The following is a 24,801-nucleotide window of genomic DNA, read 5'->3' as shown; positions in this document are numbered from 1 at the left end:
AGCTCCTCATTAAAATCTAGACCTGTGGATCATTAAGTTTGCAAGGACATCCAAACCATTGTCAGCTGCAGGGTCTTGGTGCCGGCCGACTCTGAAGTTAGAGTTGGTGTACATAACAATCTGCTTTGATGATCAAGGGTTTTGCTCTAAAATGAGGTTGACCTGTCTGAGACCAGATATCAAATCAAAAAATTAACTGACTTTTGCAGGCTCTATACTCTTGTTTATTTTGGAGATATTGACAAATGCACTTTATTATTTCTTCTGGTACAATATTCTGAAATTTGGACATAAAATATAATGGATGTGGCATCTGGCTAAATGTTCCTGTTGAATTCTGCAGCACTCAGGGCAGAGGAGATTAATGTTCCAGTTCAGTCTATCCAGATTATGTGCTCATCTGCTGTGTATCAGATCAGTTGATGCAGGATCAGATTGATTTTTTTTTTACTAAGAGCCACACACACAAGCACTACAGAAGCTGGGTGACTATCTTTGGTGTGTGTACATTGATGGCATAAGAAACAAGCTTATATGATATTACATATTTTTGGGTCTTTGTTACTCTGAAATGGATATTTGTGACAACAACCTTATCACAGTTAAGAAAAAGGCAAAATAAGGGCAAACAAGCTATAAAAAGAGAGAGAAAGTTTCTAAGGGAGCTACATATCCTAACAACATTCTGGGCTTGCATAAACTCATTGTCAGTCATTGTGCCATTTAAATGGTCAGTAAGAGAATTATGTTATTAGTTTGACATGATGCAGAGAATAGAGAAATACAAGACCACGTTCATGGCATTACTACCAGAGAGAATTCAATGAAATTACTTTTCGGAACAGGAATGAATGATGCCTCCATGACTCACTCTGCCATATATTAATAGGAGACATTAATAAGGGCTATTGTCTGGAGCAATGACAGTGAGTATTAATATGTCCCTTGTAGGTGGACAAATCAGTGTTTCACAAAACTCGATCATTGGAAAACTTCGAGTAACAGAACATTGGCAACCTAAATCAGTGCAGGGGCATAACAGTGAAACAAAGATAATGTCGCTTTTTTCATTGATTTTTTTTTTTTTTTTTTATTCTCCAGTCTCCATCTTTGACACGGGCATCTGTTAATGATAGTCACATCACTGAGTACATGGCACCCTTAGCCTCCCTTATTATAGCTGAATGAAGACAGATGCAGTAGAAAAACAGTGTAGATGTATGACATAGCTGTAGGGAGTGGCATTGACCCATTTGCTGAAAACTGATATGTTCAGGGAAATTTCAAAGCACAATTGTCTCATCACTCTTTGTGTCTCCGCTAGTAGCTCTTCTCATGCAGTGGACAGGAAGGGTGCATTGAAGAAGAAAAGAGAATAACCAACAATAATACACATGAAATTAGGTGCAGAAATTAAAAATATGATGAGGGTGAAATGTTAAGGTGAATCAAAACTCCCCACATGTACACATTTGAAAATCTATGATCTTGGTGTTTTCCAAGTAAAGGCACTCAGAAATTAAGATTACTGATACCTGCAATCAGGGGCACAAGAAATATGACGAACAACTGTACAGTGTGGTTTCAAATGGAAAATGAGGGCCAAAGTTACTGCAGATGGCGAGGACAGTTAATATTTACTGAAGGACACGGCCTGGAGCAGCTATCCCTTGTGCTGTATAACAAGGATGAGGAGCTACAGTAGTCTAATTTTAAAGGCTGCAGGTTCCGTTTGTTTATTCACAGCCCTGACTCCTGTCAAAGTGACAAAACACTAAACCCCAACATGTCACCTAAATTAGCTGGTAAGTCATTGGTTATAGGTTTATATGGCAGCTCCTGTCATAAGTGGGTTTTGCTACAAGCTGTTACCTTCACGATCAAGAGTAAATTACAGCTTCCTGACCTGCTCATCTTTATGTTGATAGCCCAAAAGCATATTGAAATCACAAGACTATGATCCAAATGTGAAAGCATAGGCCTACCCCCAAAACTCAAAACACTGTTGGCACCTCCTGTCACTCCAAAACTGATTGAGAAGTTTTTTTTATGAAAACCCTCACAAGCAGCCTTGTTACCCTGTTTTGTACTGGGTTGCTTCTAGGGGTGAGGGATAAATCGATCAAGCCCAGTTACAAGAAAGCGTTGCCCCAGCTATACTGGAGGATGAAATGAAAAGTTGAATAAACATTGAGAAAAGCCAGCAGCATCTGTAGTGTGTAACAATGTACACATTTTTCTTTTAAGTGTTTGGTCAGACAGTGATCATCAAGACCATCTAGCTTCAGACGCAAGTAAAGTTTTACACAGAATGCACTGTATTAAGAACCTAAACATGGAGTCCCCTTTCAATTTAATGAATTAAATTGGTTTGAATCCAGAAGTGATCGGAGTCAAATTGTGATGTCAAGAATTTGAATCAAATCGTGAGATTCCCGAAGATTCCCGCCCATAGTTGTTTTCTGCCTGGCAATTGCCATCCTCTTCCTTCTCCTCCTCCTCAACCATAAGACAATGATCTGTAGCATAGCTATTATAACTGATGATTGCAAAGCACTGTGATGAAGAGATGTGTGGACACTGGACATTCGCTTGTCATCCTATACTTTAATTTGATTCATAGTTGTCGGTGTGCCCTTGAATCTTGGAAACACGATGAGCTTTGCTGTCAGTAGTTCTTCTAATGTGATTTTAATCTCATCTTGCTTGGATGCCTCTTTTCTTGATCTTTTGTTGTGTGTATGTAGTTAATTTTTTCCTTTTGTTGGAGAAAGTCCAGTCGCAGATGGAGGTTGTATAGAGGAGTGATATCAAAGTGATAACACCTGCAAGAATTTTAGCAAATTTAGCAACCATCTCTTTGAGGCTTGTTATTAATTTGTGTTTAATTGCAACATCTACTTCAAACAGCAGCTAGGCTGATTAAATCACACGATTACATTATGTTATAAGCTGCATTCTTTCCCTACATAATATTTTATGCAGCAAGCTGGAAGCTCCATTGTACAGTGTGATTAAAGGGTTTGATTTATGTTCTGTAGATTCTTTACAGTCTGTCTTTGTGTTAGTAAGCATTATGAATTCATGTTGTTATATTCTTATATTTTCTTGTTTGTGTTCATATTATTTCACTTCATTTATTAGGATCCTCATTAGTTGTAGTCCAAGCAACAGCTATTCTTCCTGGAGTCCACATAGACGCCCACCAACACAAACACGATACAACACATTACATAACCCAGCTCTCATCAGTAAAAATCACTCTGAACAAACAGAAGAAAAAGAAAATAAGAAAATCTATTATCTAGACAGTACATTGCACTATAAAAAGTCTAGATAAAGCCTACCTACCTTTTTCACCAGATGTTGTTTCAATGACCGTTTAAAGCAATTCTTACTGTTCTTCTGAATAATATGCTCAGGCAGAGTGTTCCATGCAACCATAGCTCCATACATTGCAGTAGAGGTGCTCTGATGAGGATTTTTTGGGCAGATCACAGATTGCTGAAAGCAGTATCGGCCGATACGATCACTGGCTCTATTTGAAGCCTTTTATTTATCATGTAGCAATATATAGTATACTGTATATTTATTTAATTAGTCCTAAAAACAATGTATTAAGTAAATTAACAGATGATAAAGTATCATGAATTGACAACTGTTTATTTTATTGCCAGGAAACATGGCCAACAAATTCCACTCCCTCAGTCTTAAAGACTTAAACCATAGCAGCCTTTACCTGGTTACTGTGGACATCTTATAGCTTAACAATTATAGCTCTCCTGTGGAACAAAATACAAAAACAGAACAAACAGAATCCTTACAAATTTACTTCAACAATAAAACCTGCTGTAGCCAAAATATTTAGGAGATAAAGGAGCACAGGCATCTTGAGTCGATGATAAATTTTGAAGTTGGCGCTTTTGTTCTGGACAGCTCAGACAGGTTCTGTGGGCTTTAGGGGTTAGAGAGAGGAGCAGAGAGAGGGAGAGTGGGCTACAAAGGAGTCAAAACTGTCACCATTGAGATTTGAAAATGAGGGAAATTTAAAGAAATAAAAATACAATGTTAATTCCATATTGTACTGTTAGTATATTGTTAATATTACTTATAGTTACTATATTCATTATAATTTGATATAGTTTACCACTTGTATAGACCTAATATTATTTCACTGGGTTTTCATTTATTAAATCCTTGTGCAAGAAGCACAGTCTACATCTTTTACATAGGCCTACTGCCACTGGCTTTACCAGAGGAGAGAGTAGCAAACACTTTAAATACTATTATTATTAATATTTAAACGGGAGTATACTGGGTGAGAACAGGAGGGCTGATATGATGAGAGGAGTAGAGAGAGAAGTGAGGTAATGTGAGGCTACATCCACACTACTACATTTTTTTGTGTTTTATAACAAATACAATCTTCTCCGTCCACAGCAGCATTTTAGCTGTGTGTCAGAGTTGATCTCCGTCAATATTAAAAAGACTGAAAATACACATCTTGTGGCCGTTCACGTAGACGGCATGCTCGTGCCAGTGTAAACATGGAGCAAATGGTCTTTGGCAAAAGAAGAAAGTAATACAGACGAAGAACCACACAGGAATCTTTTTTGCATTGACCGACAACGAAGTAGAACTGTTACTGAAAGCAACACTAGAGTACAAAGACTGTGAAGGCGGAAAACAGACTGGGAGTTTTCGTAAAGTAAATACGGCGACATGCACAGTAGCCTGCAAGTGTTAGACATAGGGATGAGGATCGTTAATTTTTATTGATACGGATACCCTTATTGAGACTGCTTAACGATCCAATTTTTTATTTGTTGATTGATTTTATTGATACCACTATCGATACTTTACTATTATTTAGTGATGGTTATTTAGTAAGACATGAGGTAGGCCTGCAGGGTATGAGGAAAATATTTAATGTGCGATAACTTGCGATAAATAAACATATATTGAAGTGTGCATATTAACTGCCTGGTTGTTTTTAATTTAATATTTTAAATACAGCTAAATGTTGTTTCTAGAGCAGCAACATTAATGTTTACAACAGCAAAGTAACTCAATAACTTTATCTGACATCACAAGTAGTGAGTGACGTATAGAAAGAATAACATCAGTCTGTATCAGTCCCTCCTCTCTCGCTGGCTGCAGGTAACGTTACCAGGTAGGAGGAGAAGTGGCTGGTTTGTCTCAGCCAGCAGCTGAGTTTTTAAGACTACAGACCAGTCTGTGCTCCAGACAGACTATTATATTTAGCTTGTTTTTAACATTTGGCTAATGCCAAGCTAGCGTTAGCTGTTTTTGTATAAAACAGGATGAGATTCTGAGGACAGATGATTTAATTAACCATTTCTACATGTTTAACGTTACCTTACAGACAGGTGTATTGATAAAAGTATTGTCTTTTTACTTGCGAAGGTTTTATCGCACTTCACTTATGACTTACAGTAACGAGCGTAGCTGTCATCAACTAACGTTACAGTAGTTTGGAGCTAACTTAACCCTCACCGTATTCCACCACGACGGCGCAGCCTCTCACTCTGCTGTGTGTGTGTGTGTGTGGGAGCCGACAGAGAGCAAGCAGAGACTGCACCCTGATGATTGTCTTTGATTGCGTTTCAAATTAAATCAAATTTGACGCTCGAGACATAACGTTAACGTTATCATAGCCCGCAAGTCTCGATAGCAGTATCGATAAGCTCGAACCTTATTGATTTAAGGGTTTTGAGAAATTTTGGAACCGGGTCCTTTTGGAACCGGGTCTCGATCCCATCCCTAGTTACACAGTACAAAATATTTCAATAAAAATAATGAAACTAAAGCTGTCACTAGTATCGTGTTTTTGTTTTGCATGACTGAAAAGACAATCAGGAAGCCAAATGTGAGTGTCTGTGTCATCGTTTAATAAAGTCCTCCATTTTTGCCCACGGATTCGCCATTTTAATCTGGACGAGAGGCGTAAACATCAAAACGTCTCCGTTTTAAAATGGAAACTTGAGAGAGAGTGGCAGTCAGCTGATTAAGGGGCACCTCTCTTTGCATCAGATACTCACTGAAGGATCAGTCTCTGCCTGATGCGTTGTGGTCAAGACAAACCCTGGTAGCGGGCGGCATGTGGGTGCGATGAGGACTATGGTGCTAGCTAGCTTTGAAAACCGCTCAGACTGCATAGTGAAACCAATTTAGCTACCATTAACAGTTTGTCTGGCGAGTATTGCATCACCTGATCGGGGTTTCTGATCGGCCTTTTTACGGACGACCGATCAAACTAGTTAAAGCCGTTATGGCCGATAACGATCTGTGACCGATCGATCGGAGCACCCTTACATTGCAGTGTTCTTCATCATACTGGTTTTTGCTTTGGGTAATGTAAATATACCCTCAGTAGCATGCCTGGTATAATAGTCGTGCACATCTGAGCTCCAACATAGCTGTCTATGTAATATCTTGGTAATTTAGTAACAGAAATATTTTTTAGAAAATAAATCAAAGAGGCAGTATGTCTATCTTTTACCCGTAACCAGGTTAAACAGCTATATATTGTATTTACATTAGTTTTATAAGAGCATCGAAGTGTACAACGTGCTGCTTTATTCTGAGCAACTCCAAGGAAGCACTGGACCAAACCACTGAGCAATTATCCAGTTGAGAAAGAACTAATACCTTTAATAATCTGTCCCATTACATTTTTGGGTAAAAATTTAGAACATCTCCTAATCACTGAAATACCTCTTCCCATCTTACTCACCAATTCATCAATATGCGTAGACCATGATAATTTACTATCTATTGTAATACCTAAAAGTTTGATCTCTTGAACTTGTTCAACTGCAGCATCATTAACATTCAACTTTAATCTAGGCTCTTTTCTTGAGCAACAATTTCTCCCAAATGCTATGCTCTTTGTTTTAGAGACATTAAGAACTAGTTTGTTATTCTTTACCCATTCAGCTACAGACTGCAATTCCCTATTTAAGACAAGTTCTTCAATCGTGGTTTCTGCCATGTATACTGTTACATCATCATCATAAATGCTAACTTTTACCCTATACGTGATTAAGGGTAGTTCATTTGTAAACACAGCATATAACAATGGACTTAAGCAGTTTCCTTGAGGAACTCCACAGCTAATATGATTATCATCAGAAAAACTTCCATTAAATAAAAACTCTGTTTCCTTTTGGTCAAATAGCGCTCCAGCTAAAGAATTGCAGTCTGATTGAATCCACAACATTTTAGTTTTTTGAATAACCCATGATCAATTATATCAAAAGCTGCACTGAAATATAATAATATAGCACCTACTAATTTGTTACTGTCGATTTCTTTGAGCCCTTCATCTGACATTTGAGTCAGTGCAGTTTCAATGGAGTGCCCCTCTCTATAAGCATGCTGGTAATCTGTGTTTAAATCATTAACAGAAAAATAAAATTGTATTTGTTCATAAACAATTCTTAACCGACTCATTTGACGACTATTGGGGCCTGAATGGTACATTTCCATTCTTGGATAATGGTATAATCTTTGCAGTTTTCCAAGCTTGTGGACAAACCAATTTCTCCAAACTCAGGTTAAACACATAGCAAACAGGAATGGCAATCAGGTCTGCTACTATTTTTAATAGTTTCCCATCCAAATTATCAATACCTGATGGTTTGTCTTTATGTCCACATAACAATTTTTCCACATAACTTACAGTACTTCAGTAGTTATCATACGGTAAACTTGCCAATCTGAACTCAACTGTCATTCTTTTTGCTTGATCCCTCTGTATCATACAATCCTTAAATTCATCATCAATCCAGGGGGATCTAATATTTCTGATAGTCCTTTTTTTCACAGGTGCATGTTTATCAATAACTTTCATCATTTGCTTATTCAAAGCTTCAAGTGCTTCATCTGGATCATCTTTCATCAACACACTTTCCCAGCTTATTTTTCTTACATCCTCAATGAAACGGTCTTCACGAAAGTGTTTGTATGATTTCTTAACGATGATCTTAGGTCCTGCTTTAGGCACCTTTGTCTTCCTCACTATTGCCACTACGTTATGATCACTACAACCTACTGGTATAGATACGACATTGGAATATAACTGCTGAATTAGTGAAGATATGATCGATACATGTTCTGTATCCATCACTTTTTATACACACTCTCGTTGGTTGTGATGTGCTTACATATACAATAATAAAATAATATAATAAAATAAAATCAGACACAAACTACAGAGTAGACAACACTAATATACACCCTATGAACAAAACAATATAGACATATTGACAAATAGTGCAGTAATCAGAGTGCAAAGAATGCAAGAGTAAACTATTCTCATTATGTACATGTTGAAGGTGGATATGATATACAGGTACACATACATGCATACATATACACATGTTCACAGTGTGATGGAGCATAGTGCAAAGGATGCTGGAAAAAATAAATGACACCTATGACCTGAGGTAGGTGTATTGGTATACAGTATATACAATATGACATAGTATGAACATAGTATGAGCAGCACTGAAATAGAGAATGGTGAATAAATAAATAATGAGTGGAAACCAGTAAACAGGTGCTGATTAGAGACAGAGTTACCGGGTTATTGAACAGGAACTGTTCCTGACACTGTAAGTCAGAAATCGGCTATTCATCAGAGTGATGGCTTTTGGGAAGAAACTGTTCCTGAGTCTGCTGGTTTTGGCGTACAGTGCTCTGTAGCGCCTACCAGAGGGGAGGAGCTGGAACAGGTTGTGTCAGGGGTGAGATGGATCTGCAGTGATGTTTCAATATACTAATATCTTGACAAACTAACAGAAATAAATAAGTAGATGTTTACATTTAGTTCATTGATCCAAAAAATATGAAGGGGAGAGCTATAGATAGGATGAATGTCGTGGGTTCAAACCCTGGTTGCTCCGGCCTTTCTGTGTGGAGTTTGCATGTTCTCCCCGTGTCTGCGTGGGTTCTCTCCGGGTGCTCCGGCTTCCTCCCACCATCCAAAGACATGCGGACTAGGTTAATTGTTGACCCTAAATTGTCCTTAGGTGTGAATGTGAGCGTGAGTGGTTGTTTGTCTATGTGTGGCCCTGCGATGGACAGGCGACCTGTCCGGGGTGTACCCCGCCTTGCGCCCGATGTCAGCTGGGATTGGCTCCAGCCCCCCCGCGACCCTGTATGCAGAATAAGCGGTTGACGATGGATGGATGGATGGTTTGTGCTGTTTCCCAAAAAATCTTTGGGCAATTGTCCTATGCTATATATGTCTGTGAAGATTCTCAGTCATCCAGGTCTTAGTTATCCAACGAAGGTTAAGTCAAGGGCAACTGGACTTGGTTGAAGATACTGGAAGACGTTTCGTCCCTCATCCAAGGGACTTCTTCAGTTCTGACTGACGTTTAAGTTTCCTGGGAAGTGATGAAAGGACAGCATTGTAAGTGGAGGATAAGTGGTGGCGTAGACCCCCTCCCCTGTTCAATGACGGCTTCTCAACCCAGGTGTAGATGGCTTCCTTGACACCTCTTTCAAACCATCCATCTTCTCTGTCTAAAATGTTCACCTGGTGGTCCTAGCGGAATGTAACTACTAAAGTTTTTTTAGAGGAAAGAAATAACCATATCCAACTTCAAATGTAAGAAAAACATACTTAGCAAAAGTTGATCATCTTATCCAGTGGTACTTAAACTGAAGGGGGATGTAGTGCAATATGATTTATGTAGGAAAATTTAAAAAAGGTCTTCTGGCACTATCGTGCTGACCTGTGTGACAGTTTATTAGGACCATTGGAGATTTAAAAAATAGATAAAACTCACAAATTTATGAAAAAACACTCAGGTATACAGAGGTGCTGTTGTGGGGAGAGAAAAAGTCACGGAAAGCATAAAAAAAATCCACAATGCCTGGAGCCCATTAGATAATGCTGAGGTGCTAACTGTCACCATAAACAACAACATGTTAACATTTATTTACATTTAATATTCAGATCATTCACAATAATCATTCACATTCAACAGGGGGAGACACGTAGAAACTGCTGTCTGACTTTCTGTCTTATCAATTTCCTCCGCTCTATTTGAGTACTATGGACAGCGCCACGCCTACACACACACACACACACACACACCCTAACTTATGCTGCGTTCCAGACTACTAAGAACTTGGAAATTTCCGACCTCCAACTAGAAAAAGTACTGTCAGATTTCCTACTTGTGAACTTATATACTTATATACCCCTACTTCATGAGTAGCAGATGAATGATGTCACAACAATGGTTGCGCCCATGGAAGCACAAATTGTAAAAACGTAAACCATAACTGAAAAGGCAACATAAAGCATATTTGCATGTATTTAATCAGAAGTATACATACACTCATATATTGTAAAATCTGATCTGCATATAAGTTGATGTAGAAATGTTACAAGGTTGTTTGTCATTATAGGTCTATAACAAAAGGTTGTTAAACTAAACGAAAGTTTGTAGTCCGTTCATGCTACACACACAGAACTTAACAGATGATTAAATGTGTATAAAATATGGTAAAATAAAAAAAATATATATTTATTTTAATAGGCTGTTATACATTTATTTATACAGCCTACAAAAGCTATGTATATTCAAAAATGTTGTCTGTTATTATAGGTACACCACAGGCACTGTTGAGGGTTCAATTGTGTGCACACTTCACAAAGAAACATCAGTCAGGTCAGCAATGTTTTTCGTTCACTTTCGGTGTAATGCACCACCATGCACCTGGAAGAACGCTTTGAGGTTAGATATTTCAACTTGGAAATATACCCGTTCTGAGCAGTCTGAAACGCTGCAGTAGCCAGACTCACTTAGCTGTTGGGCTTACTGTAATCATATGTCAAAATATTTAGACACCAGAAAGCATTGAACTACTTGCAGCATACAGTGACGCTATAGGCCAGTATGTGGGGCTTGCAGATTCTGATAATTACAAAGGAGGTACCAGATTCAACAAATTAAGCCCTTTGGGGTGGGTGAAATCACTTTCCCCTTCCAGCGTTGCCAAGGGGAATAGCCTACAAGTTGTAATGCACTAGTTGAACCTGAAGGGTTGTGGGTGGAGCCCAGAAAGTTCCCTTGAGCCCAGCTGTGTTCAATTAATCCACAAACTAACAGACCTGTTTCTCACATATTTATGATTTTATAATCTTTTGTTTGTAAATTTACATTTTTAATCTCTGATTAATTGTGTTTTTCTCTGAATATTACCTTTCCCACGGCTCCTTTTTTCTTTCTTTTTCTTTTTTTTTACGCCATCGTAGACCTGAATAGTTTCTTTTGTTTAAATGAAATTCAACTGGGCTCTGTTTGTATTTGTTGCTTCCCCAATAATGATTGATAAGAATTCAGTTTACATGCTTAGAGCTTCTGAAGGCGGGCATGACAGAAACATTTTGAGAACCACTGCTCTAATCTATTATCCATTACCACAACTTTTAGACTCATTGAGCACAAAAGTAAGTCCCACATAAGCGCTATAAATAAACACCCCAAGAACTGTTCAAGAGGTCCAAGCCAAAGAGAGATGTCCATGTCAGGTAGAACTGTAAATTGAACAGTAAAATGGAAATTAAAATTAAACAAACAAGACATAAACATGTAAGTTTTGTTCAAGCAAAACTGTCTGTTTTGCTTAAACTAATTGAATCATTGCATTAATCATTTGAGTAAAAATAGAAAATATAGACTGTGTTTTATTCAACCAAACACGTATGTTTAACTGCAGTAAAAAGTTAAGTTGTTGGTTTTCTATAGATGATCAAAAACAACCACAAGCAAATCATAAATATTACATAAAAACTTTGTGCTGCATTGATTTGAAGGATAACAAGCTTGGCTTTGATATTCAACAAGAACATGTTCCTTTTGAAAGACATGTTTGAATTTAATATATTTGATCTACAGCACCTCATACTGCCAGAGGCGTATGTAATATGATAAATTTAATTATTTATATGCTACATTGCACCGCTACACTACACCTACAGAAGCAGCAAATGTATTTTTAGGTTAAAATTAATTGGTACTGTTTACTGTAATTTTATTGTTTTGAGTGCAATCCAATGGAGACAACGTTAAAACCCCTGCAGATTTATACGTTCAAAGACAAGGAACTGTTGTCTTTGATCGACGGGTTTATCTATAGCTTGCTCAGCTTCAAAGCATCCCATATTCATTTGCATGTTCATTATGTGCCTAAAATGGCCAATTACTCCATTAGAGGCATGTGCAGGGGACTGGGCCACGGATCCTGAACAATCATATGACAAATTAGCCAATTAAACATGTTTGATGTTCTTCCCCCCTGTAGTGCTGAATAAGAGGTTGACTGTGCAGAATAATGTCATTGATGTTCGCAAGAGGAATTTCTGAAAAAGATGAGAGTACTTATAATAATAACAAAAATTGAATAGATGTTGTCTTTCAAGTTACTTTTTCTTTTTTGCAAATACAGGGCTTAAAATTTTAATTTATTTAGCTACCCATTTGTGCTGTCATCTAAAAAGTTTATATAAACCCTTTCAAACTCTTTAGACTATTGATTAATTGGCCAATTGAGTCCAGTTGCACGTGTGTTTACTTTCAGTGAAGGGGCTCCAAAACCATTTTTGATGGCAAGATGGCTTTCCATTAAAGTATTGGTTAAAAGCCCTTTTCATGATCAAACCATTATCCTGCCTCCTCCCTCTCTTTTGTTTCCACCCAATTTCTCCATCCTGGATATCAAGCCTTTGAACAATTTGGTGAAATAAAAATGAACAATAGCTGGCAACATTGCTTGAAGCAGTGTGTTTGTGAGTAAGTCTAGGAAACAGAGATGGAGAGAAGAACAGAGTGTGGAGGGGGGGGGTTGACTGGGTTGCAGTATTGTGGGCGTCTTCTAATATCAAAGTGTTGACTTCATTCTATGTATAGCGCAACCCATCTGACCCAGTGACGTGACAAATGTGTTGGATTTTCAGGTGCTGGTCAATGCAATAAAGTGAGAAATGGATTTCTTTTGAGGAAGAAAAGAGATAATGGAGACAAAAAACCTCTAGGTTTCATCTTTTCGGTAGGCCTGAGGAAAAACGTCTGCTCCAATTAGTGTACACATGACCAGCATATTTTATTTAAAAAAAAAAATAATAATAAATATATATATATATATATAAAAACAATGCTAGATTTTGAGCTTGAGATTTGAGTTTATATTATATTATGAGTAGTGTGAGTTAGTTAGTGTATGTTGCAAACTGGCAGGATGCAGAAGATGAATATTTCCCCAATTCCCACTAATATTATAGCTTTTTTGTGTCTCCTAATTAGGAAATTGCAGTAGTGAATGCTGATGTACAGTTTCAATATTCAGCACATACAGTGCAGTGCAAAGGCTCCTTTTGGATTTCAGTCTATCAGTTTGAATGAGAGTCTGTCAAAAGCAGTAATGACTGAGCTGGCTGCCAGTCCGACAGATTACTCCATACATCAGAAAACATTAAGATTCCTGACAAAACCATCAGCAAGAAAAATGCATGTTCTGGACACAGAAAAAATGCTTTACAGTCCAGCTGACCCGGACCTGTTTTTCCCTCCTTTCTGATGGTCATGGTAATCGCAATGCGCAAGAGTAATAATAATATGTTATATATATCTTGTACCAAAATGGCAGATCTTCAGGTATGCAAGGAAAATCCCTTATTACCTTCTCATTATTTACATTTTCATCTGCACACTATTAATTAGGAAATCTAGACGTTTGGAGATGTCATAATACTTTTAAAAAGACCTGTGTGGGTGCTGAAATAGTGGCAGGTGAATTTGTGACACGTTGTGTTTTTTTCCATCCCCATTTGTGAAACTGAATGTTTTATGACCCGATCAATAAAGGCTGTAGAGTATGCCACATCTGGGGCAGCAGATCTATAGGAATTCAAGTCTTTATGGTTCCCAGCTATGAGTCGAGTGGCTAGATAGATGATAATAGAGTCCTTTAACCTAATGCTGACCCCACTGTGGTATGAAAAGCAGGACTCAGGAGGCATTGTGATAATCAGTGTTACTGTCGGTCAGTATAAGTTTCTGCTTTATTCTCAGAATTGTAGACTGTGGGTTTGTGCTTGTGTCCATTAACAACTTTAATATAATACTAGGCAGTTTATAAAGCTGGAGAAAAAAATAGACATATGACAGACTGGAATTTTATACACAGAGTACAGAAATTCTCAGAGGCTGAACTTCCAAAATAAACTCATTCTGAGTCAAAGAAGCAAACATCTTTTGAGTGCAAAAAAGCTCTCTAGGTGAAATGTAAATGTTGTTAGCCTCTTGCGGTCAGCAGAACAGCTAACTAGTACTCCACAGACCTATTTCCACATTATGCCAACACAGCAGGTTAGCAGAGGTCGCTTATCCCAGCAATTCACATCCACTGACTCCGGCTGACTAGCTAACCTTCACACACTGTAAACCAGTGTGACTACTACTCTGCTGAGCCTCCATCATATTAAGACACAAGATGTATTCTGTCATATTAACATATTAAGTGTTTAAATCAACGAGTGAGTAGTTTATGACCCAACTCTAAATCTAAGAAATTTTTTCATGTTTTGTAAAATCCCAGTCTGTGAACGTAGGGCCCAACTGTTGGAAAGAAAATATTCCACAGTCTGTATGCTGTATGCTAGTCCAAATATAGACTGCAGCAGTGTGTTGATTTGAGATGTCTGCCTAGGTGTGTTCAGCCCCTGGGTCACTGTCCTCTATCATGTCATCAACAAGACCTGCTACTAAAGGCTTACGCCTATGTAATGAACTCTACTGGGATCAGATTTAAGAGGTGAACAAAGCCTCCCTTATTGCTATCTCCTCCTCTGACTTTCTATCTTGATCTACCTCCGTCTCGCTCTCTTTTGGGTGTGTGGTGGCATAAAATCTGGTAGAAAATTAGATTAAACCAATCTGCATATTGTAGAAAATGTGTTTTCCTGAAAACTAAAACAAAAACAAACAATGCTTATAAATAATTTAAGCCTTAATTTTTTTTTTTATCCACAGCCTTGCTCACTTGCATAATGCATTTTAGTAATTTAATATGAGCTCCAGGTTACAACATTGCTATGCTGTAAATACAACACGACTCAATATGAGTCATATGTTTCCCATTCTCTTTTATTAAAAATTAATATGATCCATTAGAACATACAACACAGCTACCAGTACAAGGATCTTACAGAGTTAGAACACAAGTCCAGTAAACTGAAAGTGGTCCAGTTTGGTTGTAGTGCAGTTTGATTTGGATGCTCCAAACACCTCTGTAGCCTTAGAAGATGAAGGTGGGAGGGGTGAGCAGAATGGGTGTGGTGAGGTTTGAGTAAAGTCTGCTGGATGATAATGATCCCCTTCAAGGTGAAAGAGGAGGGGGTGGAGCGTAATACATCAAAGATTAAGACATGAGGAAGAGCAGCGGCCCTGATGAGAGATGGGAGGGAGAGAATTACACCTGCATCCAGAGAGGAGACCGTAGTGACAGAGACTGAATGAAGGGAGGGAGTCTTTATTGAGCTGTTACCAAATTCCCAGAAAGTTACCAAGTTCTCAAACAAAGTTCCCCAAGAAACTGTTGTGTGGAGACGTCCCTCAACAGAAAAATCACTGCTTTGGTTGTTTGTTTACACACTGACAATGACCTTTGTTTACAGTTTCTTGATGAGTGACCTCTTGTGGCTGTACAGATTTTGATTTGTTCTTTCTAATTTGCAAAGATATAGGTATCATGATGTTCATACATTGCTGCAAGACCTCTCACAAAGGAGGTTGGGATGTGTTTTTGGTGGGCGCATGTTGTTTATACTGTTAACATTTGAACATTATATCCTCTTCACTGTACAGCTCTTTTCATTTAAAAAACATATGCATCAAATATATTTTGTAATGGTAAATTTCTGTTATTTGTGATTCTTGACTTAAGTTGTACTTTTTATTTTCTCTTGCTGTTTATGCACCAAAATACCAAGGCAAATTCCTTGTATGTTTAAACCTACATGGCAATAAACTGATATAAAACGTCAGAGTTTGACTCCACAGTTCACATCCCTTCTCCTACTAACACTGGTTTCTTTGAACCATCAACCATAACTGTAACTAAGTAGTTTTAGTTACCTAAACTAGGTTGGGGGCGAGATAAAGAACACACAGGAGCACAATGCAAGTTCCACATAAAATAAATATCAATGAAAATAATAGTTAAATGATAACTATTACAGAGACTGAAACATTTAACTGGCATTAAAGGACCAGCTCTAAGCTGGTTTAAGATTGCTCTCAGTATATACATGTTAACGATCAGTCCTTCATGCACACCAAAGTTAGTCATGGAGTTCCACAAGGTTTTGTTCTTGGACCAATCCAATTCACGTATATATTACGTATATATTCTTTTTTGAGGCAATACTATTAAAAGTAAATACTCAATAAACTTTCATTGTTATGCATGTCTATCTATCAAGCCAAATGAAACCAATCAGTTAGCTAAACTTCAAGCATGTCTTAAGGATGTGAAACCTTGATGACTTGCAATTTTCTCATAATTAGATTTGGATAATTGTTTTATTTTTAAACCTAGGCCCTATTTTCACATTTTGTTGTTGAAATGACTGGTAAGTACAAAATGTTTTAGAATCCGTGCAGTAGATCTGATGGCTTCAGCCAGCAGCTGCAAAGTAATTCTTCGAGGTAATTGTGCCTGTCAAAATTACCACAAAGTGCTTATTTTTGCCACTGACTGGCTCAGACTGTTATACGAGGGATCAATCAACATCATGGAACGGATCCCTACCAGTGACTCTTAGTGACACCCTTTGTTTTTAACAAGAAACAGAAGTCTTGTTCAAGGACCATTCTCACTCTGAACTCTCGTGAGAGGAGCTGCTAGCAAGACTTGATTTCCTATTTACCCAACACAACAGTCTCCTCTCTCCACCTCTAACTCACGTTTCCACCGTTGTCTTCCTGCAAAAACTCGTCATTCTTTCTGTAGAGAGATGAGAATGCACTAAACTTTGGGAGAGGGGTGATGTCTCCCATATCTTTTACATTCATTATCTAGAAAAGATAGCAGAGTTGTTGCTCATATGTTTTAGTCAAATGCTGCAAATCAATTTCAGTATGTTTCAAGTTGCTCAACTACTAACACTAACAACAATCACCCTTCTGTTTAGAGACCTGTTTGACTTTAAATGTCAAGCTGGCAGGTGAGAATGTGGTGCGGTGAAATTTGTCAGCAAGACAACATACTATAAAGGCAGACATAACAAAAAATATAAATATGAACATCCACAGCTCCATGACAGCTGGGCAAACTCCATCTACTGATGAGGATAATGCAATATGATTGAAAGACCTTGATCCCGAATAGCTATTAAATGGACCGTGTGGTAAGATTGTTTTCCCAGCTGCTGTTTCCAAGGCATTGAGCCTCAATGTTATGTCTTTACTTTCCAGTTTTATATAGATGCACACTCTTTAGCATGACAGTCAGAGACTGAAAGTTTTAATCTAAACTGTGGAATATTAGTAGAAGTCTGCTCTCTGTGCCTGGGGTCTGTTGTGAGTTTTACATTTGGATCATCCGGCCAGAGCGGCTGTGAGAAGTTTGCGGCCTTACTGCCCAGATATCCATTTCAGATTCAGTCAGGTGTTGCGGCAGTAACACCTCTAGTTGCTCTTAAAGATTGCAATCAGTGACCTCTGATTTGGGTAACCCAGTTGTCACGCTGTGCTGTCTTGATGTATTGTGAGCTGTGGCAGTACCTAGGGCCCTGAAGAAGGAGATGGAAAAGCTGGAGGAGGAGGTGTGGGGGCAGGCTCCACAGGGCAAAGATAGGACAGTTTCAGCGGAGTTGACTCCAGCTATCCTGCTGAGCCACCTTTTTCTTTACATAAATAAAACAGTAGTGCTTTTAAAGGGGCAGGTGTAGGTGGGTTCACTCATGGTTATGGCTTCAGTGAACAGTGGACGGAATGGATGGAGAAAATATTCTTTTTCCTCATAGACTTTACCGTGTATTCTGAGAATGATTAGTGTATATTTTCTGCTCTGGATTCAAACTAAAACATAGATTAGAACAGTGAAATAAAGAGCAGAGAACTACATGGTGAAGAACAGTTCTGAGCAGTTTAAGTAACTTGTGATTATCCTAAGTGCCACCTAGATTTACACACTATTCAAAATGTTCTCCTACATGCTGATGTCACCTCCATTTCATAACTCACATTTCTGGCAAAATATTTGTAAAATATCTGCAGAATTACTCCCAAAGACCTGTAAACAGACATTGATGTTTAATATCATCCGTTGCCCCTTTAAAAAGGAATGCTAGTCCCTGAAAATGCTATTTTAAAAACCTTTTCTTGCCAAAGCAAGCTGTTCCAAAGCATTGTACAAACACTATTAATCACAACAATACATCCAATGCATCACCATCTTTTGTAACTTCAAAATGCTGAAAAATGGAGTAAAGCCTGATTTCTTCTAAGCTAAAGTGTAGCAGTAATTAAACAAGTTTACCAATGTGAGACAATGGCTATAGCTTGAACTTGCTTTGCATTTTAATAACAAAGCTTTTTACTCACAGTAGAGCAGCCTGCTGCTACTGTGTTGCTGCTGTTGACAAATAGTTCAAATCAAATAAATCATCTGCCCCCAGTTGATATCGCGCATATGAGTACTCACTCTGACATGCATTGGGGACTTGACCTACACATTATATGAACAGTTGTGTAACCTGGCCAACCGCTTGCCACATATGGGGAGCCCATGTGGCCCTCACAAGCAAGGTCACTAAGCAGTCAAAGCTAGCAAATCTCAAATTCTGTATCTTTCATGTGCTATTACCAAACAGCGTTAAAACCAACACCTAGTATGAAAATACCACTACATTTTGACTAAAAGCCACTATGAAAAGATACTATTCCAAATATTTTTTTAAATCTTAAAAACTATTGAAAGTGATAGTGATATATTGAGTGTAAAAGCTCATGTGAGTGGATAAAAATTTTACAGACTGACTCCATGCCACCCAATTCAGTTATATCAGCTGCTTTCTACAGGACCTATTGGCTCTGGAAAATGTTTTGTTTCAACCATGAATAATGTTGACAAAAGCAGAATTACACTAGCGCCTTCCTCCAGTGAGAATCTTCAGTTAATAGTTCTATTACAACACTGGTACCCTTGAAGGGTGTTTACTTGGCTTGTAATTGGATGTAGTGAAAAGGACTGTGTTGTCATTAGTATGTTTTATAGATGAGCAGACTTCAGATGACAAGTAAAGGAACAATTTAAAAATGCACTGGAGAAAAATTTGATAATCAAGCTGCCTTTAGTCAAAGTATATTAAAGGGGACTGTCCATGGTTTAATAAAAATCCACCTCCTGTTTAACTGTCTTGAGGATGAAACTGGACATAGAAGGACTTTGGCTCTTTTTAGAGCAGTTTGTATGAAGGTCATACTGTTAACAGTGTTCAATGTGTGAAAAAACAGATACAGGAAACACTTGTCAGGCTTTTCTGCAAAAATCACACTTTTCCATCAAGTGTGCTAAATCCATGTGCCATAAAATGTATTAGGTGTGATGACATATACGAGACAAACACATTTGAAGTGAGCAGCTGCCATTATATGTTCTGCTTTCTGTTACACTGCTGAAATAACAATCATGCAAAACCATCCATTGCGTAAGTTATACATTTAACTGCTTTTCATTATTTATACATATGTTTTTAAGAATACTAATGCTATTAATCAATACACCTCCTAAAGTTATGATAAATGCCATATTATGGCCTTTGCCCATCATCTGCAGAACAGCGACCCCACACTAAAATCTCATAGCAGCCTACATGTCAACTCTCACTTTCTGTCAGACTCATGTTTAAAGGCAGAATGAGTAGGATTTTTCATTTGCCCAATGCTGTATATGACAATGTTGCTTTATCAGTTCTTCAGTGTTAGAAATAGTAATATTAGCTATTGTCAGGTACCAGCTTATTACAGACACTAGCACTGAGTCTCTGGTGATCAATTTACTATGTTGGTTTGGGTCTGCTTTGGTAACCGCTGTGGCTTGTGTGTTAGGTAGAAAATGATTCTATCTGGGGACTTTTGCAGTTTATGGTTGGTGTCTTAATCCCTAAGCCACAGGTGCACACAGAGAAGCGTTTTCTAAACGTTTGTAGCCTGCCATCATGTTTCCCTGGTTTCTCCGTGTATAATGATATGATATGATTCAAGTCATTAACATTTAGGGGTCGGCCCAAGTTCGTGAGAAAGCATAACGGATAAAATCACTAAATTTGTTTTTGCTAGTCAATTACTTACCACTCCAGTTATATAGAGTAAGATGGCAGGTCGTTTCTAACGTGTCCCATACAGCTCAAAAGCAATTTAGGTTGTGTAGACTGCTACAGAACCCAAGGCTCAGTTTTACAAGACTGAGAATCCTAATCCTACTGGCCAAGCTAACCGCAGAGGATGGCAAGCACCGCAACAACCACAATGTTCATACTTTTTTGTTTTACACTACTGTGCGTGATAAATTAACAAATTAACATTAGTGCTTCAGAAATTCCACAACGGTTCAAGGATGTATCACCATGGGATGGACCTGACCTGACTTTAAACTTGAAAGCCGTGAATGTTACTGTGGCTGTGTGTTGCTGTGTGGTGTTGTTTACTATTTGTTTTTAAGATTAGCTAACTTGCCATTAGAATAATGCATGGCTAGCAGGCTCAGCGATGTTGGACTAATGTTGTAATACTGAGGGACAGTCGAGAGAAACTGTGAACATTAACCCTTACGCGAAGCTCGTTAAATAACGAGCGTAGTATTAGGGGTGGGCAATATGGCAAAAATATCATATCAGTTTATTTGAGGCAGGATCACGATTCACGATTTTCCTGTTTTTTTATGACTATTTTGCAAGTTATTAGTTTAAAAAAATACTTTATTAATCAAATAAAATGTAGCCTAATGATTCATTTAAACAAGAACTGATTAATTTTGTTCTTATAACATTTTAAAGATATTAATATACATTTTTTGATTTGATTTTCTCATGAATGTGCTGTTTGCTTCTGCATATTTAAAAACACAAAGACAGGGAGGGACTTGTTGCAGATATTGATGGGCATGTAAATGCTCCGTATTTGTATAGTGCCTTTCTAGTCTTTTCGACTCAAAGCACTTTTACACTACATCTGCATTCACCATTCACTCACATATACACACATGCAGTGCTTACCTTATCTTGCCTGCTGAGCGCGGTGTCGTTGCTCGCTTGGCTACGGTTCTGGGGCGCCGCTCACTGACGTTATCCTGACCTTCAGTGCTTGAGTAGAAGTGTAACGTTAAACACAAAACAGTCCCCTGGTGCACAGAGTTCCCAGTCCGGGCTGATTCAGCTATGACCACTATGCTAACTGAGCTAATTATATAACAGCAGCTAGTTAGCCACGGTCAGCGGTTACTTTAGCAACAAGTAGGCCTAACACTTTCTGTTCATCAGCAAACTCCGTAAATCCCAGATAGTTGAGGTAGAGCAGGTGGGGGACATGGGGAACATAAATGTTAATTTTATGAGGCCCAGGCAGCGAGGCAGCTGACTTGCGATGTTGACAGAGCAGCTGTCAACTGTGTGTATGAGCCATAGAACTAAAACTGATTGTGCATTGTAGCACAAGTAGTAATGATCTTTCTGAAAAGGCAGATCATGGAGACGTTTTAAGCGTTCACGATCAAATATCGTAATATCGCCGACCCCTATGTAGTTTGTTAGATGCCTGCAACTGTTTTCATGTTGCTTTGTGGGGAACTTTAGTTATAACGTTGCTACAGGGCAGTTGAAGGTAAAGATATAGCTGTGTGGAAATGACACGCTCAAACTACAGGAAATAATTTGCTTGGCTATGTTGTTTACTTTGACTAGCAGCTAGCACCCAGCAGCTTGCTCGCTTAGACCATAAAGCTGCAAAAATGGCAGTAATACCACATTCCTCGCTGTTGAGCCACAACAAATCTCCGCTGGGGGAATGACTTCATCGTGACAGCCCTAATCGGTAGATCTCGATTCGACTGAATGGATTGGACTGAAAATTTCAAGTAACTTCTGTTTTTTTTGTTGCTAGTTTCTTAAAGGCCTGTTTTCACTAAGGCAAATCGGCTCAGTAAATGTAAGAGCAATAATAGTAGTCATTGTCTAATGGATGCTGACACTCCCCTGTGTAGACATGTACTGTTTGAATGCTTTGGGGTGTGGATACTGTATGTAAGTGCGTGTGTGTGTGTGTGTGTGTGTGTGTGTAACAGCTGTGTGTGCAAGTGTTTGTGTACAGGCATGCGCCAGTGAGTGCTCCTTTGACGTTGCTGACCTTCATATCCCCTGGTTATGCCAGCAGCCATTTATCTTTTATTCATTCTGCCATTTGTGACCAAGGCAGCTTCTCTGGCACTGATGCTTGTCAAAACAGACCCTGTCCCATGATATGCAGCATGCTGCAGCCTGAACAGCAAACAGCTGAGACAGTTTCCAGGGCAAGAATTAACCTTGCTGCTACCATTCCCAAGAATTCACCAACCACTGTCCCTGTTTCAACAGCCAAAGCAAATTGTATAATTCAGTAGACTCTCCATTGGTTTGCTATCTGCAGTGGCTGGTAGAAAAGACAAGCTTTTATATAATATTTCCCGTAGGTGTAATACTGGATTGAGAGCTGGTGACTGCAAAATCTTAGCATATGATTCACATCATTTTCACATTCAAACCATTCAGTGAACTCTCGTGCCCTGTGTGGAAGCATTTGCATTTGTCATGTTTCTCCACTCATTTATTCAGGTTTTTCCTTTGGATCCACAAACCAAAAAAGACTAATAACTGTTGCATCTCACACTTTTCTCAGTCACAATACTAAATATTTCAATACCAGAAAATAGAGTATTTGCACCTTGGGGCTTTACAAGGTCACACAGAATTGAAATGAAAATGACTTGATAGCCTCTGTGGAAGGCCTTTGATTTTACTGACAGAGTGTTAAAAGAACGTCTCTCAGCCTCTTATACCCAAATGATGGTTAACGTCAAGATTGCAACAAGCATCTCATTTAAATTCTTGCTGATTGCTCAAGTTGTTTCGCTGAATAAATGCTGGAAGAATTTTAAAAACAAGAATGAGATTCCATGCATCTAATAATGACATGTCATTGGTTTCTGGGGTCGCTCTGATTCCGCTTAACTAGTCATCAGCTCTCAGCCAGCACCCAGTTATACTGAGTGGAGATCTCATTACTGCACTGACTAAATCGTTCTCGCCTGATCATCCCCAATAAAGTTCATTTTTCTCGCAGAAGACTCCATGCAGCAGCTATTATTCCATATTTTTCCCAAGTAGGTGATTACACCATTTGATATGGCAGAGATGTCACCTTCCTCCCAGGGGATTTGAAAAGCATCTCAGTGAACAACAAAGTTTTTCTTGTGGGTTGGTTGACATCAGCTAATATAACTGTTATTAGAGGAGAAACACTTCCAGATCTAACAATGAGAAGTTGATATGACATGTGTCAAACGCTAGTTCTAGTCATTATTTTCTCTTTCCTTGACTCTACTCTGCTAAACCTTTTCATGTAGTTGACTTCTTTGATCTAGAGCCTTTGATGGCGGATTGTAAATACAACACCATCATGTTTTCTGTTGCTGTCATGGTTAGCTCTTGACACCTGTGTGATGGATTTGTTCGTCAGTTTCTTTGTGTTGACGGGGTTGATGCTTTCTTAGTGTGAGGCAGTGAAATGCTGCATGACTGTCACTGCGTGTGCTCCCCTTGGGAAAATAATCCTTAGCATTTGTTATTGTGATGCAGACAATCATAGACACGCTCAGATTTGGGTTTTGCTGAATATAAACAGTAGCTTATTGTTTAATAATGTGAGTCTTCAGGGGGATTCTAGTTTTCACAGGTACTAATTGGCTGAGATTTCAAACATTGGATCCAATTTTATGAATCATAAGTTCAATGTTTTTAATCATGCACCTTTTTCAGCACCTGGGAATAATTTAAGTATTTATGAAATATCTGTTTTTAGACATCTCCATAACATTTAAATGATAATATTGTGTAATCAAAACAAATGTTCCCTCCTTCTCCTAACCATTCTGCTTCTACCTTTATTTTCCTTCACAGACGATAACTGCAGACTGAGCGACTACCGTCGGCTTAAAACCAAGATTCTGGATTTGCATGACAAACGATACGTGGGGTCTAACATCCATGGGGCCCACACGGACCGCATGGCTGCCAGGAAGCAACTGGTTGATATGATGTTCAAACGCTTTGATGCAGATAACAATGGTCAAATAGATGCCAGCGAACTCTCACAGGTAAGGATATTGAACAAAAGATGAGCTTTAATACACAATATGAGATCTACTTTAAATAAACAACAACACATACTTCACTCAGTTAATTACTTTCATAAAAATAAAATGCAATAACTTAACCTTGACTAAAGCAAACACTGAGCTTATGAGATTTTTGAAAATGTATTTCAGTACAGGAGACATTTAATTGTCAGTTTTTCCCCACTAAAAAGAAGCTGTTTAGCATTTTGTAACTGCACTTTCATTTTCAAGACACCCCATAAATAACCATCGAAAAGGAGACTACAGATTAACAAACCATCTGTGTGCTCAGGCGCCTTGATGTCTGCCATAATTGTGTCCATTTTA

At 38.3% G+C, this 24,801-nt stretch overlaps 1 protein-coding gene across 6 annotated transcripts in view; it reads left to right on the top strand.

Annotated features, from left to right (window-relative positions):
- fstl5 (follistatin-like 5) overlaps positions 1-24,801 on the top strand; it is a 206,337-nt gene that overhangs the window by 82,038 nt on the left and 99,498 nt on the right. For all 6 annotated transcript variants that reach the window (XM_038699665.1, XM_038699666.1, XM_038699663.1 and 3 more), the window contains one exon: positions 24,257-24,453. In XM_038699665.1, coding sequence (XP_038555593.1) covers positions 24,257-24,453 — 197 coding nt within the window. The remainder of the gene's footprint in view (positions 1-24,256; positions 24,454-24,801) is intronic.

This window comes from Micropterus salmoides, unplaced genomic scaffold (genome assembly GCF_014851395.1).
Source record: "Micropterus salmoides isolate LMB-PRFRI ecotype aquatic unplaced genomic scaffold, ASM1485139v1 Ms_hic_scaffold_5, whole genome shotgun sequence".
Lineage (NCBI taxonomy): Eukaryota > Metazoa > Chordata > Actinopteri > Centrarchiformes > Centrarchidae > Micropterus > Micropterus salmoides.
This window is presented reverse-complemented; position numbering and strand designations above follow the sequence as displayed.